The 15,766-nt window shown below is 36.5% G+C and overlaps 1 protein-coding gene across 1 annotated transcript; it reads left to right on the top strand.

Annotated features, from left to right (window-relative positions):
• The first annotated feature begins 5,774 nt into the window (after nucleotides 1-5,774).
• LOC101292999 (homeobox-leucine zipper protein HDG11-like) lies at nucleotides 5,775-9,109 on the top strand. The gene is made up of 10 exons (XM_004299435.1): nucleotides 5,775-5,881; nucleotides 6,041-6,158; nucleotides 6,323-6,511; nucleotides 6,616-7,086; nucleotides 7,168-7,269; nucleotides 7,361-7,570; nucleotides 7,666-7,846; nucleotides 7,943-8,211; nucleotides 8,337-8,426; nucleotides 8,568-9,109. The coding sequence occupies exons 1-10, from the start codon at nucleotides 5,775-5,777 to the stop codon at nucleotides 8,958-8,960; spliced, it is 2,130 nt and encodes a 709-aa protein (XP_004299483.1). The 3' UTR covers nucleotides 8,961-9,109.
• Nucleotides 9,110-15,766: the final 6,657 nt, after the last annotated feature.

The raw sequence follows: 15,766 nt of genomic DNA, 5'->3' as shown, positions 1-15,766 counted from the left end.
ATTACTCATTGCAGCAATAAAGGAGCTCGATTGAATATTGAGACTCATTCAGGACCGGCCCTACTGGGGTTCACATCCAAAACCAATTGACAATAGATGGAGTGACTCAAACCCTTATAAATCCACAGGCAATATCTCATTTTTCCGATGTGAGATTTATATCTCAACATGTACCGACTCCATCACCTAACCTGACGAAAACACTCACCACTGCACTATCTAGCTAATAAAGCTTTGCTAGCTCGTATGGTATATGGTGTATAATACGTACTATAATTGATTGTGGTAGCTCTATCTACAGAGCATGTAAATTCATGGCTACCAAACCAGCTCGTGTGGTTTGCGCGTAAGATCAGAGCAAGTACAGCAAGTAGCTAGCTTCTTCTGAGCCCTGCACTACCTGCTGGGGTTTCACGTACTCTGCCCAAGTTATGATTTACATGATCGTTCTGTCATGCAGTACTTAAAACTGGTTTGAAAGTTACCAATATATTAGGAGTTACTAATACTCTAATAGCTAGCTACCTGCATATGAAATCTAATATAACAGTAGCTAGCTGATTCAAGTAACTGATAGAGTGATCGATAGTTCGATTAGTCAAGATGACAAGGTGATGCTTAATTATACGAGATTATTTGCACAGGTACCGGCCAGTGTTATTTACAACAGCTACTTCCCTTGCGATTCCAAAAGCCATTTCCTACTAGATCGAGATCGATCGATTGAGATGAATCTAGCTAACTAAACTTGCAGTATGACAGTACTGGTAGCTATGTATAACTAATTAGCTAATTAAGCTCACGAGTCACGACTATAATATCAATCAACTAATATGTGCATTCTGATGGCCGGAGTTGGGACCATATTATATATGCATATGCATAGCTAGAATCAAAACTACCTGATCGACTATAGTTATAATACATATTAAAACCACACAGTGACTCAGACCTGCCTTCCGTAGCTATATATTTGCGTTCTACTTCTTTTCTAGTTGAGTTAGGTTTACATGGCCCTTGGTTTTATACTTCACCAAATTTCACATTTTTCAATAAATATATATACTGTACTGATCAAATTTACTGATAATTAATAAGACCAAATCATATATATATTCTGATTAATACAGTAGTAGTGTCGTCGTTATGAACTTGATTTGATTATTATTCAACATATTAGTGATTAATTATATATGTACGTGAAAGTTTCTCTGAATGAAGTAGGCCTAGCATACTCGATTCATAAATTTGGGTTTGATCGATATTTACTAAAATTTAGCTAGAGGGTCCATTTTCCATTACATTGCACAATTAAGGGACACTCGACGACTTATTGCATGAATCGTGCATTATTGATGATCGATTGATATATAGTTGCCTTTGCTAGCAAGCAATCGGGAATATAAGGTTCAAGCTTGCAGCTGCTGTGTATGGAGAGAGAGAGAGAGAGAGAGAGAGAGAGAGAGAGAGAGAGAGAGATGGCCGAAGAAAACGAAGACATGTATGATGCAATCATATCGAATGGAACTTAATTGTTGGATGCACCAGTTCTTCAAGCAATATATTTAATAACATGTTTAATGCTGAAAACCTCCATTCAACCCACACCTTTTGAATCATCTCGATCGATCATGATATATAGAGTGGACAGTAGTACGTGGAGACTACTGGAATCGCTTCTAATTAGAAATTAATTTTGCACTGATATATGTAGTTAAGCTCAAGCTTGCTAGCTGCACTTCTTCACGTACGGTCTGCAACTCGATCTGATTGCTTTCATCATATAGACGAACTTGATTGATCAATTGCTATATATATCACTAATCATTATCTCTTAGTTAAATAAATGGTTCTGTATTGAAAATAAGATACAGCTGCACCAGTAAAACTTGCCCAGCGATCTACCACTGAAAAGCATGGCTTCCCCAATTAAATAGCTCTCAAGACTTGCTGCAACATCTATTAAGATCCTTTATTACTTTGAAATAAAAACTTGACAGCTTTATTGATACCTGATAGCTTTGGATATGCATGGTTGGCCGTTGGCCCGTCTTTTATATGCATATACAGATCGAGATGATCGATTTTCGTTTAGCAGGAAATGATCAACATAATCAAGTAATTGGATAAATGTGCATATACATATATCTATATATAAATTGAAAATAGATTGGTAAACTTAAGTGGGTGATTGAAAAGATCGAATGGTCATAAGGATGAGCTTAACCATAAACGTAGAGATCTTTATAGAGGTTGTACGGCTTAATTTCAACCATTATATATGCATGTATGCAACTCTCACAAACTTTTTTGCGAGCATGCGATCGAACATATATACTGAATTACTTCTTACATAAGTGTGAGTGTATGCTCTGCAATTGAACTAAAACAAGGAAAAAACTTGCATCCGGATTAATATGTACGTGTGCGTCTAGATTCTCTCTTATTTCTATATCTTTTTTAATGTGAATCATAATCTTCACCGTTCAAAAGTTGAACTAACCAATAAAGATCTATATTGCAAAAAAATCAATAGAAACAAAATTTGTTTGCAAGTTTTTTTCCTAAAAGAATTATTTTTTGAAACATGAACGTGAAGCCTTTCATACCAAAAAGAAAAATGGTAATTACAACATGACCCGCCCACAAGGGCCGAGGGAATGAAGCCATACTAGATAGCTCGAAAGCAACCTAAATGAAACTACCATGGAGTTCAACCAAAATAAAGCAAAACCAAAACTAAAACATAACCAAAATTGAGCAAAAACAACAGGAATGGGCATGCCCTAGAAGAAGAATCATGATGGTGCAATTTGATGGAGTATATATGAGAAAGATTGAACGTTTAATGGTGTATATACGCGCGCAAGTTAGAAATTTATATATACTCTTGCCTTTCGGTTTGCAATCTCGCTTTAAATCCCTTTGATATATCCATATACATGCATTCATCAACTCAATCAATTGCACAATATATATGCTCGGGATGACTTATTTTGTGCGTGCGTGAGTGTATGTAATTAATCCAAATGCATTCAAGTACGTTAAATTAAATACGTATATCATAAGCTGATTGAATTATAGCTTCAATTATATTGAATATGATTCAAATTTACTCAATAACATCGATCGACAATGATCAATATTCAATTACATGTTGTAATTAACTGATCTTTTATCCTTTAAATGTATGAATAAAATTAATTCACCAACTAAATTGATTCGAATTCGATCTCCATCGATGTAACTGATCCACTAAATGTGTAAAAAGTTTGAATGCCCTTCTATAATAACAAGTCAAATCATATGTATTCATACTGAGAGCTTATAAGTATTAACAACGATCGAAGATTCGAAGGCTTAATATATTTTATGATAACCAATTACTTGAGGTAAGGGTTAACGTTGCTAGCTATCATCGAGCACCTAGTTAGTTAACGTCTTGAATGCATGTGTTATCTATAATATGCATGATTAATTAGGGTATAGGAATCCCAAAATTCCATGCTACGTGCGTACTAATTAAAGCTAATATAGCTTAATTACTACACCCTATTATTCCTATATCACTTTTGTTCATGCGTATGTTTAGCTTTTTAAGTCTAAACATCATAGGATATAATCTTGTATACTATATATCTCAGTAGCTTCTCGATCAACAACGTAGTACAACTAGCTTAGCAGCGTCGTCGAAAATCGCCGCCCTATCTGGCTAGCTTTGTGGCTTCAAGCATTTGGCGAATTTGTAGTTAATATATCGAAGAACTTTTTGCATGAAGTCTAATTTGTACAACGACCTCTAATATAGGAAAACTAAACTAGCTTGGTGGCTTTTCCAAAATTTGATCGATGCCTAAATTACCTCAAAACTAGGTGTGAGATTTGACCTACCTTCTCTCGTTCTTATCGACCGAGGTTGCAAATAATTAAGTGAATCGAAGTTTCCATTCTGTCTATTGGCTCGATCGATGTTCTTGAGGTTAACTCTCCTAGCTTAAATGATTCCTGAATTAAAAGCTCATTGTTGACAGGGGAAAATGTATGCATTATCTGCCTTGGGATTTCTGAGGATCAAATTCCAATCACTTCATGACGTTCCCCGTAAATCATATCAAAGAGGAAGAAACTCAATTCCGCCACCCAATTCAAGAAATTAGGACTACTAATCTGCAAGTGTAACACTAAATTAGTATAATTAGTGGATCTGTGAATGAAAATACAGATATAAAGAGCAGTCCCTCGATGGACATAATTATATAACACTGTTCTAAACTAGTTCCTTAGTATAATAACAAGAATGTTCTGAAATATATCATTGTTACAAGAGTTAAGGCTATAGTTTACTCATTTTATCACGAAAATTATTCTGATTAATTTGCTATTTCTTTCTTTGATCTATCAAACTCAAGATTCAAGATTCTAAATGCAAAAATTAAGGAGAGAATCAAAAATACTATAGTGGATTTACGCATTGAGGGGTTATCAATTCCATCTGTTTTGCCAATTAATCAACTAATTAATTGTATCATTTTTTGATCCAAAACTCATTCATCAGTTTAACTTTGACTTTTCTCAGTAAAATCAAAACCTAAAAAAGGCCAAAATTTAGCAAAAGGTTAAAATGAAAGTTTTTATTTATTTCATTTTTTCTGTAATACACTCTAAAAAAATTTCGGGTTTTTATACAAGTAATAATATTTCCTAATATTTGCTCAGTTTTGTCTAAACCAAAGAAAACAAGTCAAGAGGAGCTGACACAATTAGCTCACAGCTAGTTTTGCCATAGGCTTCTGTAATCTGTATAGTACGTACAAACAGTGCTTAGCATAGTAAAAGTAAATTCAGGGGTATAATTCACAGACTTGGTTCCCTCCTTTCTCCTCAGAGCCTTTGACTTTTGTGCATGTACTCCGTAATCTGTGTGAGAGAGAACGTTACAACCAAGAATGGAAGGAAAATAAATAAATAAAAATGGGGAAGTCAGCTCAAAAAGGGAGAAGAGAAGGGTATATGTGTCATTGCAGGTGGGGGGTTGCCGGAAGACGACGGACGAACGGGTACTCCTCTCCGGCGGCGTAATAAAAGCTCTTATCTGGCGGTGAGTGGACTAGCAGTCTCTTATTGTTGTTGTTGTTGTGTGTTAGTGTAGCAGAAAGAGAGAGAAGCAGAGAGAGGCATCAAAAGCCCTCGAATGGGGTGAGTGAGAATTTAATTCGCTGCTTCAATTTCTCTCTCCTACTTCTGGCTTTTAAAACTCAAACTCATCAGTGACAACTTTGGCACACACATTATATTACAGTTGCATCAGTGATAGTGAAGGAGGAGGAAGAAGAGAAAGAGGAGGAGTAGCTTTAGCTCAGCCATCCTTGTCTCTCTTCTCTCTCACTTTCTGTTCTCTCTTTGCTTAATGAGGACTCCATCAGTGCCATAACTCACTCACTCTCTCCAAAATCACTCCCATATTTTCTACCTCTGTAGCCGATCAAATTCCAAAGCTTTATTCGTTGCCAAAACCTCTCCTTTGGATTCCATATATAACTCTTAAACACCTAGCACCACGCTACATTTCCTTAAACCCAACCCAGTTTCTCCTTCTATAACAGACCCACAAAGTCAAAACCTTCGTATTCTTGTTTTCTTGCTGTCTCTCTCTCTCTCTCTCTTGGGTTTTCTCTCTTTATGTAATATCTAGCTACTTTGTCATATAATGATCGAGAAAAGCCTAGCTGCTTCTTCTGATTGTTGAGTATACTTGAGAACTGAGTTGGTGAGAAATGGAGTTTGGCGGTGGCTCCGGTGGAGACCACGATGGCTCAGACTCTCATAGAAGGAAGAAGCGCTACCATCGTCACACTTCTAACCAGATTCAGAGGCTTGAAGCGTAATCTCTCTAGCTACCTACTTACTATTCATTCTAATACCCTGAATGCCAAAGTTTCAATCTTTAATGCTCATCTTCGGAAACAGAGTACTGTTTTGGTTCTGGGGTTTATGTAATGGTGATTTCTTATTAATTTTGGTTGCCTGTGTTTGAATGAAGGATGTTCAAAGACTGCCCTCACCCGGATGAAAAGCAAAGGTTGCAGTTGAGCAGAGAACTGGGCTTGGCTCCTCGCCAGATCAAATTTTGGTTCCAAAACCGGAGAACCCAGATGAAGGTACACATGCACTCTTCTCTGTTCTAAAGTTTAACACCTAAGTTTCTAGCTTTAAAGGTTGCAGCAGTTTAGAGAGTTTCTTTATATGCTCTACTCATTCATTGCTTTCATGGAATATATGTGGATACTTGAATATTGTATTGACTAATGAGGACGTACGGCAGGCCCAACATGAAAGAGCTGATAACTCTGTGCTTCGATCAGAGAACGACAAGATCCGATGTGAGAACATTGCCATCCGAGAGGCACTCAAAAATGTGATTTGCCCATCTTGTGGTGTCCCTCCCATTAATGAAGATAATTATTTTGATGAACACAAATTGAGAATGGAGAACGCTCAGTTGAAAGAAGAGGTAACAATCACCTACTTAAGTTGGAATGCATATAGGTTCAGTTCGATTTTGTAGGCTGTATAGGTTGATAGTGATTTTGGGGTTGTTGGTGTGATGTTTTGCAGCTAGATAGAGTATCTAGTATTGCTGCCAAGTACATAGGGAGGCCCATTTCTCAGCTCCCACCAGTTCAGCCTATTCATATATCTTCTCTGGATTTATCAATGGCAAGTTTTGGGGGGCATGGCATGGGTGGTCCTTCTCTTGATCTTGATCTTCTTCCGGGGAGTACTTCATCTACAATGCCTAGTTTGCCTTACCAGCCGATTGGCATTTCGGACATGGACAAGTCCCTCATGACAGATATTGCTGCAAATGCAATGGAAGAGTTGCTTAGGCTTTTGCAGACTAATGATCCACTATGGATGAAGTCATCCACCGATGGCAAGGATGTTCTTAATCTTGAAAGCTATGATAGGATTTTCCCCAGGGCTACTACTCATTTGAAAAATCCCAATCTTAGAATTGAAGCATCTAGAGCTTCTGGTGTGGTAATCATGAATGGCTTAGCATTAGTCGACATGATTATGGACCCGGTAATTGCTCTTCTCCTCCCCTCTGAACTATAATTCACAAATTTATAATTCCAAGTAAATCTAACAGTTCTAAGTTTACAGAACAAATTTGGGGAACTATTTCCGACAATTGTATCAATGGCTAGAACAATTGAAGTGATATCGTCTGGAATGTTAGGTAGTCACAGTGGCACTCTGCAGCTGGTAAGTGGCTATAATTCTTGATGCTTTCTTTTGCTTCATGTGCCGCCTCTATGCTAGACTTATGAAAATCTCACTTATGGATGTTATGTAGATGTACAAAGAGTTGCAGCTGCTTTCTCCATTAGTACCAACTCGAGAGTTCTACTTCCTTCGTTATTGTCATCAAATTGAGCAAGGCCATTGGGCAATTGTTGATGTTTCTTATGATTTTCCACGAGATAACCAGTTTGCAAATCAATCTCGATCTCATAGGCTTCCTTCTGGATGCTTGATTCAAGACATGCCTAATGGATATTCCAAGGTTGGTTCAACAACTAAACCTACTAGTTTCTAATGTACATGTTATATAATGTATGTTGTATGTTTCTCTTGCTTATGTCAAATGCTTTAAATTAGGTTACTTGGGTGGAACATGTTGAAATAGAAGAGAAAGCCCCAATTCATCGACTTTATAGAGATCTAATTCACAGTGGACAAGCATTTGGAGCTGAACGTTGGCTTGTTGCTCTTCAGAGAATGTGCGAAAGATATGCATGCCTAATGGTTTCAGGCACTTCTACTAGAGATCTTGAAGGAGGTAGCTGCTCAACTTCAACTATTGTTAAAATGACAATAAGGGATCAGTACCTTTTGTTTTCTTTCTCTCATCATCTTCATTTATCTTGACAATCAGTGATCCCGTCACCTGAAGGCAAGAGAAGCATGATGAAACTTGCCCAAAGGATGGTCAACAACTTCTGTGCAAGCATTAGCACATCTAATGGCCATCGGTGGACCACAATTTCTGGTATGAACGAGGTTGGAGTGCGAGTAACCATCCATAAGAGCACGGATCCTGGTCAACCCAATGGTGTGGTTCTTAGTGCAGCTACTACCATTTGGCTCCCACTATCTCCACAAACTGTCTTCAATTTCTTCAAGGATGAAAGAACTCGACCTCAGGTATACCGTATACATATGCTTGTTGGATAAACTTGAACATCAATTCCTGTTCAAATTCGTAACTCTGATGAATCGGATTATGTTACTTATGTAATATTATTTCTGAGTTATTTATTTTCTTCTAGTGGGATGTCCTTTCCAATGGCAATGCAGTGCAAGAAGTTGCCCATATAGCAAATGGTTCTCATCCAGGGAACTGCATATCTGTTCTTCGAGTAAGACCATTTATGAACTAATATCTGCTTGCTTTTGCCTGTCTTGAATTGTTACAATTGAACTTTCATGATTATTTATAAGAAGTTCAATGACTCGATAATCCCTTGCATGTATGTGATTTGTATAATGTGTATGTGTAGGCCTTCAACACTAGCCAGAACAACATGTTGATACTCCAGGAGAGTTGCATAGACTCATCAGGGTCTCTAGTTGTGTACTGCCCCGTTGATCTTCCAGCCATCAACATCGCAATGAGCGGCGAGGATCCTTCATACATTCCTCTGCTGCCATCAGGATTCACCATTACACCTGATGGGCGGCAAGACCAAGGGGACACATCTGCATCGACAAGTAGTTGTTCTAACATAAACCACATAGGAGGCAGTGGCTCACTGATTACAGTGGCATTTCAAATTCTTGTGAGCAGCTTGCCCTCGGCAAAGTTGAACATGGAGTCGGTGAATACAGTGAACAACCTTATTGGCACCACCGTGCAGCAAATAAAGTCTGCCTTGAATTGTAGTAGTTCCTGATCGAGTCCTGAGACATCAGTACGTATCAGCGATATCATGAATATCTGCTAAAGCCCCGCTAGCTTTCTTCTGCTGCAACTGCATGCATATGCTGCAATCCTTAATTACATGTGGTGATGGATGAGAGGGAGATAGTGTTTGAGTAGTGTTTTGAATTCAGAGGGCTGGTGGCATTGAATTAATGGTACCTGGGACAAAGCATATGGGGTTAGTTGGGAGTTTGAATGCTCTCTCATCAAGACCTGAAGCTCTTCATTAATTTACTGTGCCTGCTGCTGCTGCTGCTGTTGCTGTTGGTGCTCCTATCAATTGTGTTTTTGCTTCCAAACTTCATTACAGTTCACACCAACTATTCGTTTGTGAGGGGTTTCATAGTCATTTTTGTATTTTTGGCTTGGCAAGGTTAAGTAGTAAGTAGTAGTTTTGAAAGAGGTAAGTCAAGAACGCACCACACATGTCTTTCTGGCGGGCTGGCTCCCTCCATTGCCGGTATCTAGCTACTCCGGCCAGCCGGAAAGATTGTATGTGGTTCGGGCATTGACTTCCTCATCCGGCTTCACTTCTCGATCTGTTTATTCGATCAACATTATTATATATCTACAACTATATATTGATCTCTCTCACACTACGTACCATGGATGTTTTGCTCATAACATGCATGTTTGTACTTGATTCGTAGTTCCTTTAAAGATCTCAGCATACAGTTTATCATTCCCTGGAAGCTTTGGTAGTTTGATATATGATCATATGACCCTACTGGCTCAGGCGAACGATCTGGTGACCTGTCCGAGCCAGTCCGGCTATGCATCTGCGGCCATGGAACAGTACTAGTTACTAGTACCCAAAATAAATTCTGGGTTTGTTTAAAGAAAGTTAGCTAGCTAGCTCGGTTGCTAAGGTAGCACAGTACGTGATCGATAATGAATGGGCGTTGGAACATTTCATAAATCTCTTGTACTACTCCAACTGTAAGAAATTAAAGAAGCATCTGCAACAAATGAAAACGAGTATGTAGGTCTGTCTGTCTCATAAAAAGATCGACCATCAATGTTCAAATAATGTATGGAGCTAGCTCTTCATCAATATTAATATTCCTGGTCATTCTTCACTTCTAGTTAAGCAATAATACTGAAAACTGATAAGTACCGTGTACATACGTACGTACATATATTTTTAATATATGTACACACTGTATATCCATGACTGGCATTGGGATTTTGGCAATTTGGCATTTGGGAACCAAGACCAGTTTTTGGTACAACCTCACTTGGGGTACTTCTACGTTCTAAACATCACACATCCCACATTTTCGACGACAGTACGTGGCCCAAATATGTGTTGGATAAGAAGAGCTCTCCCTATGGGCCAAATCACTCTCTTCAAATCAACTCATCATCAGAAATTTGTCGGTGATGATTGTAGAAATCCAATCCGGCTCTGTTGATCAATCGTGCTTAGATACCCGTTAAATTCAAAAAATGAGAAATAACAAGACAGTTGGAATATTCATTATTCTCCGCCACTCGAATTAAATAGAAACAAATTTACCGACCACCTTAATTTGTCCACCTAATCTTTACACACCTAAATTGGTGTCATGTGTCTTTTTTTTTAATCATCTCAAACCATGATTAACATTATAAAACTGTAAATAATAAATATTTTGTTTCCTTTTCATTTGAACTTAAACAATTTGCCTTTATTGTTTCAGAATTACATTGACCTTTTTTTTCCTAAAATTAATTAAAAGTCTTGCGTCACTACTAACCATTCTCATCAATCATCATTACAATTCATCTTTCTTCCTCTGTATACTACCCTTCTTCCTCCGTATAATATAATTCTTCTAATCGATCAAACACATGAAGATCTAGTTCTGTCAAGTAAGGCTTGATATGGGTTCGTCCATATCTTTTTCATCTCGTTCTGGGTTCATCCTTTTATTTTTTTCGTTTTTAAACTTCTGAAACACAGAAAACCCAGTACAAAAACATGAATGAAATCAAAAAAGTTTAAAACTTTAGAAACCCCAACAAAACTATTCCAAATCCCTACTAAGATATTCACAAATGGGTTGTAACTTCACCACACCCAGCCACATTACCTAACCATAAACAGTCACAGACATTCAAGAAACACGTTGGAGACGACGTCGACGAGCTTGGTGTTGAGGTTGACTAAGTCAGCCTACAGTCGCGGTTGTTGAGGTCGATGAGGTCGTGGTTGTGGGAGGCGAGGTAGGACTGGAGCTCGGATCGGAGGTCGAAGATGAAGGCCTCGGAGTTGAAGTCCGGCGAGAGAAAGAGTGCGGGCCTGAACCAGAGGGATTCGGAAAAGAAGTCGACATGGGAGGCTGAGATTTGTTATGGGTTCATCCTTGTTAGGCTATTAGCTTGTGTTTTAATTAATTTTTGGACTAATTTCAGTTTACCCCATCAACTTTAAGTCGATCATCATGTTAGTCATTCTTTTTTCAATTTCATCAAAAACACCCCTCAACTCCTAATTTTCATCAGCTGCGCATGTCTAAACCTCTAATCTCCATCCAATTCCTCTGTCAAGTGATGACTTGATATCAAGAAAAAATCAAATTATGAAAGTTACCTTTCGGACCATTTTTTCCCCATATCAATACACATCTTTGTTCTAATCACAACCCTCTAACCTTAGTGATTTTGATGGAATTGAATGCAATTTGTCTATTTTCCTTTTTTCTTTCTTCTTGATATCAAGTCATCACTTGACAGAGGAATTAGATGGAGATTGGAGGTTTGGACATGCGCGGCTGATGAAAATTGGGAGTTGAGGGGTGTTTTTGATGAAATTGAAAGAAGAAGGACTAACATGATGATCGACCTAAAGTTGATGGGGGTAAACTGAAATTAATCCTTAATTTTTTATTAGAAAATAATATATTTTCTTTTATACCTATTTGAACTCAGAATTTGAAAATTAAAAGAAAGCTGAATTTATGAATTACAATTTTATAATGTTAACCATGGTTAGAGATGGTGAGAGAAATGACACATGGCATTAAACTAGGTGGGTGGGCACTAGGATAGGCAAATTAGGGTGGTCGGCAAATTTGCTTCCGAATTAAATTAATAGCACTCGTGCATAACTTAGACGGAATGTTAACTTCAATAAATCAACAATAAAAAAAAGGTCATGTTTTATAATAGCTTACATAAGCAGTGACGTATGACGAGATTTTAACCAATTTCATCAAAGGATCTTGAAAAAAAAAAGCATCGTCACATTATAAAGAATGATTTGAATATCGAAAATTGGTATTCAAATAGGTTTCTTAATTATGAGATCAATCATAAATTTCTTTTTTAGATATATCGAGATTTTCGAGCGAAAACACAAAATCTGTATTGTGAATCGGATCATAGCAGTTTTTGACTAAAATATCCGTTTGGGATGCATAAAACCATTTCAGAATGGGATGCATAAAGTGAGTCCTGTCATATTTAGGCAAAAAAATATCGCTTTGTTAATCCGATTCAGCTTTCAATATTTTTTTTGTTTTTTTATAGTTTATTTTAGATTTGGTTTTCGTTTAACCTATATCAATAAAAACTTTTAAATTCTCTCAAATTTCTTGGTGGTGAATTCAAGAAACTCTAGTATTTAGTTTTCGACGCTTAATGGAGCCGCCTACTATCGCGTTCACGCTTCCCGCATCAAATAGTTTACAACGTGCTTAACCTTGAAAAAACCCGTAATTAGTTAGCCAATCTCCCACCTCCATGTCTCTCCTCTCAAGTCTCAACCTCTCTATTTGTGAATGTGTGTGGATTGAGGGATCAAGCGACAAGAGGTGTGAGTGAGAAGACGAAGTGAGTGGTGTTGGGGACGTAAAGGGTGGGTACATGCCACATCCATCCCACCTCAACTAATATCTTTCACATTTTTGGTATCAGATAATCTAACAACACCCAAAGAGAGAAGAAAGTTGGTAAACTAGTGATCGATATCTAACTCCTCCAAACGATCCTAGGCCTCATGATTTTATTTGGCCTTGTGATGTGATTTAGAGGAGAGAAAGATCCGCTACCTACATATATCTCTCTCCCTTTTTTGACTCGGTGTGAGTTTCGGCGCCACATGTCCCTCGCTCTTTTCCGTCATCACTTTCAAGTTTCAACTAGAAAACAAGACTCGGCACTTCCAGAACTCTGTGCACACTTGTGGCTACAAAATTTCAACATTTTTTTGCCTCGTTAATATCTTTCTGTTTAGGCCCTACTCTATTTTTAGTGGCCTCCACTCCACCTGCAATTATTTATATGTGTAGGTGATCTGCCATCACAAAAATCTTATAGGATTATAAAATGGATTTTTCTGTTTTTTTTTTTGCTGATCAATGTTTATGAAATAGATTGAGTAAGACAGATCAGCTTTCCTTTTTTCTAAGCAAATATATTCCAAATAAGTTAAGCAGATTAGATATCTGAATCTTTGTAGATAATTTTTTCTTATCGACGTAAAATTTTATTTGGAATAAAACTGCAATACTATTGACCGCTGTCAGTCATTTGCTCATATATTAAATTATATTTTAACTTTCTTAGAAAAAAACGACAGACTTCATAAAAAAAATATAAAATAAGTGCATAACATACTAAAATGTATGATGGTAAACCATGAAAATACTACAACATCTCACTTTACATCGAACGTCAAATCGTAAAACTCGATTGGATGATTTATTAAACTAAAAAGCCAACAAAATAACTACATAACATTTCTTTGACAGTGTTTAGTGTTTGTCAAAGACTTCCTAAATGTAGAGGTAATATGTCAACACATGTGAAATGTTACAACTATGTGTTATAACACAGTGTGTGATTACTTTGATAGTTTTTGGATTAGACAAAAACTACTAAACTACTAAATAATATACGATGGTTCAAAACTACATAATTAAGACTCAAGACATACATGTGATTGATGTGAATTGAAAAGGTTGTTCCAGAGTGAGTTTCTTTATTACATCCATACTAGCTGACATTAGTATGCAATTTTTGAATATGCAAGTACAAGTGGCCTAGCCAACCAAAGATTGAATATTAGGGGTCAGGGGGCCTATATACAATTAAATGAAATATAAATTTCATATGATTAAATTAGAAGAATGAAATACATATATAGCACTTGAGATGTGTCATGATCTCTCTCAATTTTTAAGTAGCTACGGCCGTACAAAAAATTCACATAAATATACATTTAATTCAAGATCGAACCTAAAATTTGAAGACCTGTGACGAATTCTAATAATAGTGCTTTCTAATGGTCATACGATAAAAAAAATTATGACAATTGTAGAAAAAAGTTTATGCAAATTACAAGACACATATAAAAACTGTAAATATGCCATCTTGAATATAAATGTATGAATTTTTTTAATATTGACTGAGTAAAATGTACACTAGAAAATGAGAAAGAAGAACAAATTTAAGGTTTATACAAAATACATGAATATGTATATATAAATATATTTTGGTGCGCACCCAAAAGACGACGACCTCTTGAACCTCACCTCAGCCACGAGCATGCTTGAATTTGAACTGAATTGCACTATTAGTCAAGGACACATTTCGAACGATAAAAGGAGAGTATCTACAATTATCATTTGTAGCAACATACCCTAATTAAAACAAGAAATAAGCAAAAATGAAGTTTTAGATAAGAGGTGGGGCAGGGTTGGGGCGTGGCGTTGAAATTGGGATGCCAGGAAGGAAGAAAAGGGCAGCTGAGGTGTCGAAAAAGCGCAGATAGACTCAAGTGCGGGCCAGCTATTTTGTTTTTTAATTTTAGAGATAAAACTTAAAAAAAACCTCACACGTCTCTATTTTAGGTAATAATTAAATCCCAGTTCTATTCTATCCATCCATTCATCCATTTTACACTATTGAGATCAAGATCGAAGGCTGAAGCGACACCACTTAGCACTTTTGGTCTATGACCCTTGCCTACCCACTACCCTTCTTTGTCTCTCCTTGTTTCTTGTGGCTAAGATATTTTCTCTACTTTTCTTTTTGTTTTTCCATTTCTTGTTCTAAAATTATTTTATTATGGGCCAATGATAACAAATATAACACAACGTTTTCTAGATAAAGACATTATTTTTTGATTGAAAGATAAAGACATATTATTGAGACTGACGAATTCAACACAGACATAAATCATGCAAAAAATAAGTGAAAATTACTTTTTCTTTAATATTTTTTTTTGTGAAGTGTTTAATAAAGTATGTTGATCAAACATGAATCGACCATTACATATCTTCTATACAGTATCTACTAACATGTTGTTTGATAAATGTTCATTACCACTTATTTTAACTGTTTATATAATGTTTACTTTAAAAAGTAAATCTGTAAATTATATTTTTACATAATTTATACGAGTAACTATTAAATTTTTTTTAGATCAACAGACACAGTAGAAATTCATGTTGCTCTCTCTCCAAACACAAAACTAAAACCTAAATAATTGCTTATAAATATCCCATACTAACCGTTGATATATTTAAAAATAAAAAATGCAGAAGAAGAGATATATATCGCAAAGTAGACCTAAAAATCTATAGAAAATTTCACACAAGTCCCTTTTTCAATATTTTCTCCTTCATAAGTCCACTCTAACATTTTTACTTATACAAGTCCATTTTAAACCCACACTTATCAGCTAATTTTTTCTCTGATACCTAAACTACCCTCAACCCCACTTCATACCCTAACATTTCAACTTCATACCCATCTTCTCTGCCTCTACGAAATCTCTCTCTCTCTCTC

This window comes from Fragaria vesca, linkage group LG5 (assembly GCF_000184155.1).
Source record: "Fragaria vesca subsp. vesca linkage group LG5, FraVesHawaii_1.0, whole genome shotgun sequence".
In the NCBI taxonomy this organism is placed as follows: domain Eukaryota; kingdom Viridiplantae; phylum Streptophyta; class Magnoliopsida; order Rosales; family Rosaceae; genus Fragaria; species Fragaria vesca.
This window is presented reverse-complemented; position numbering and strand designations above follow the sequence as displayed.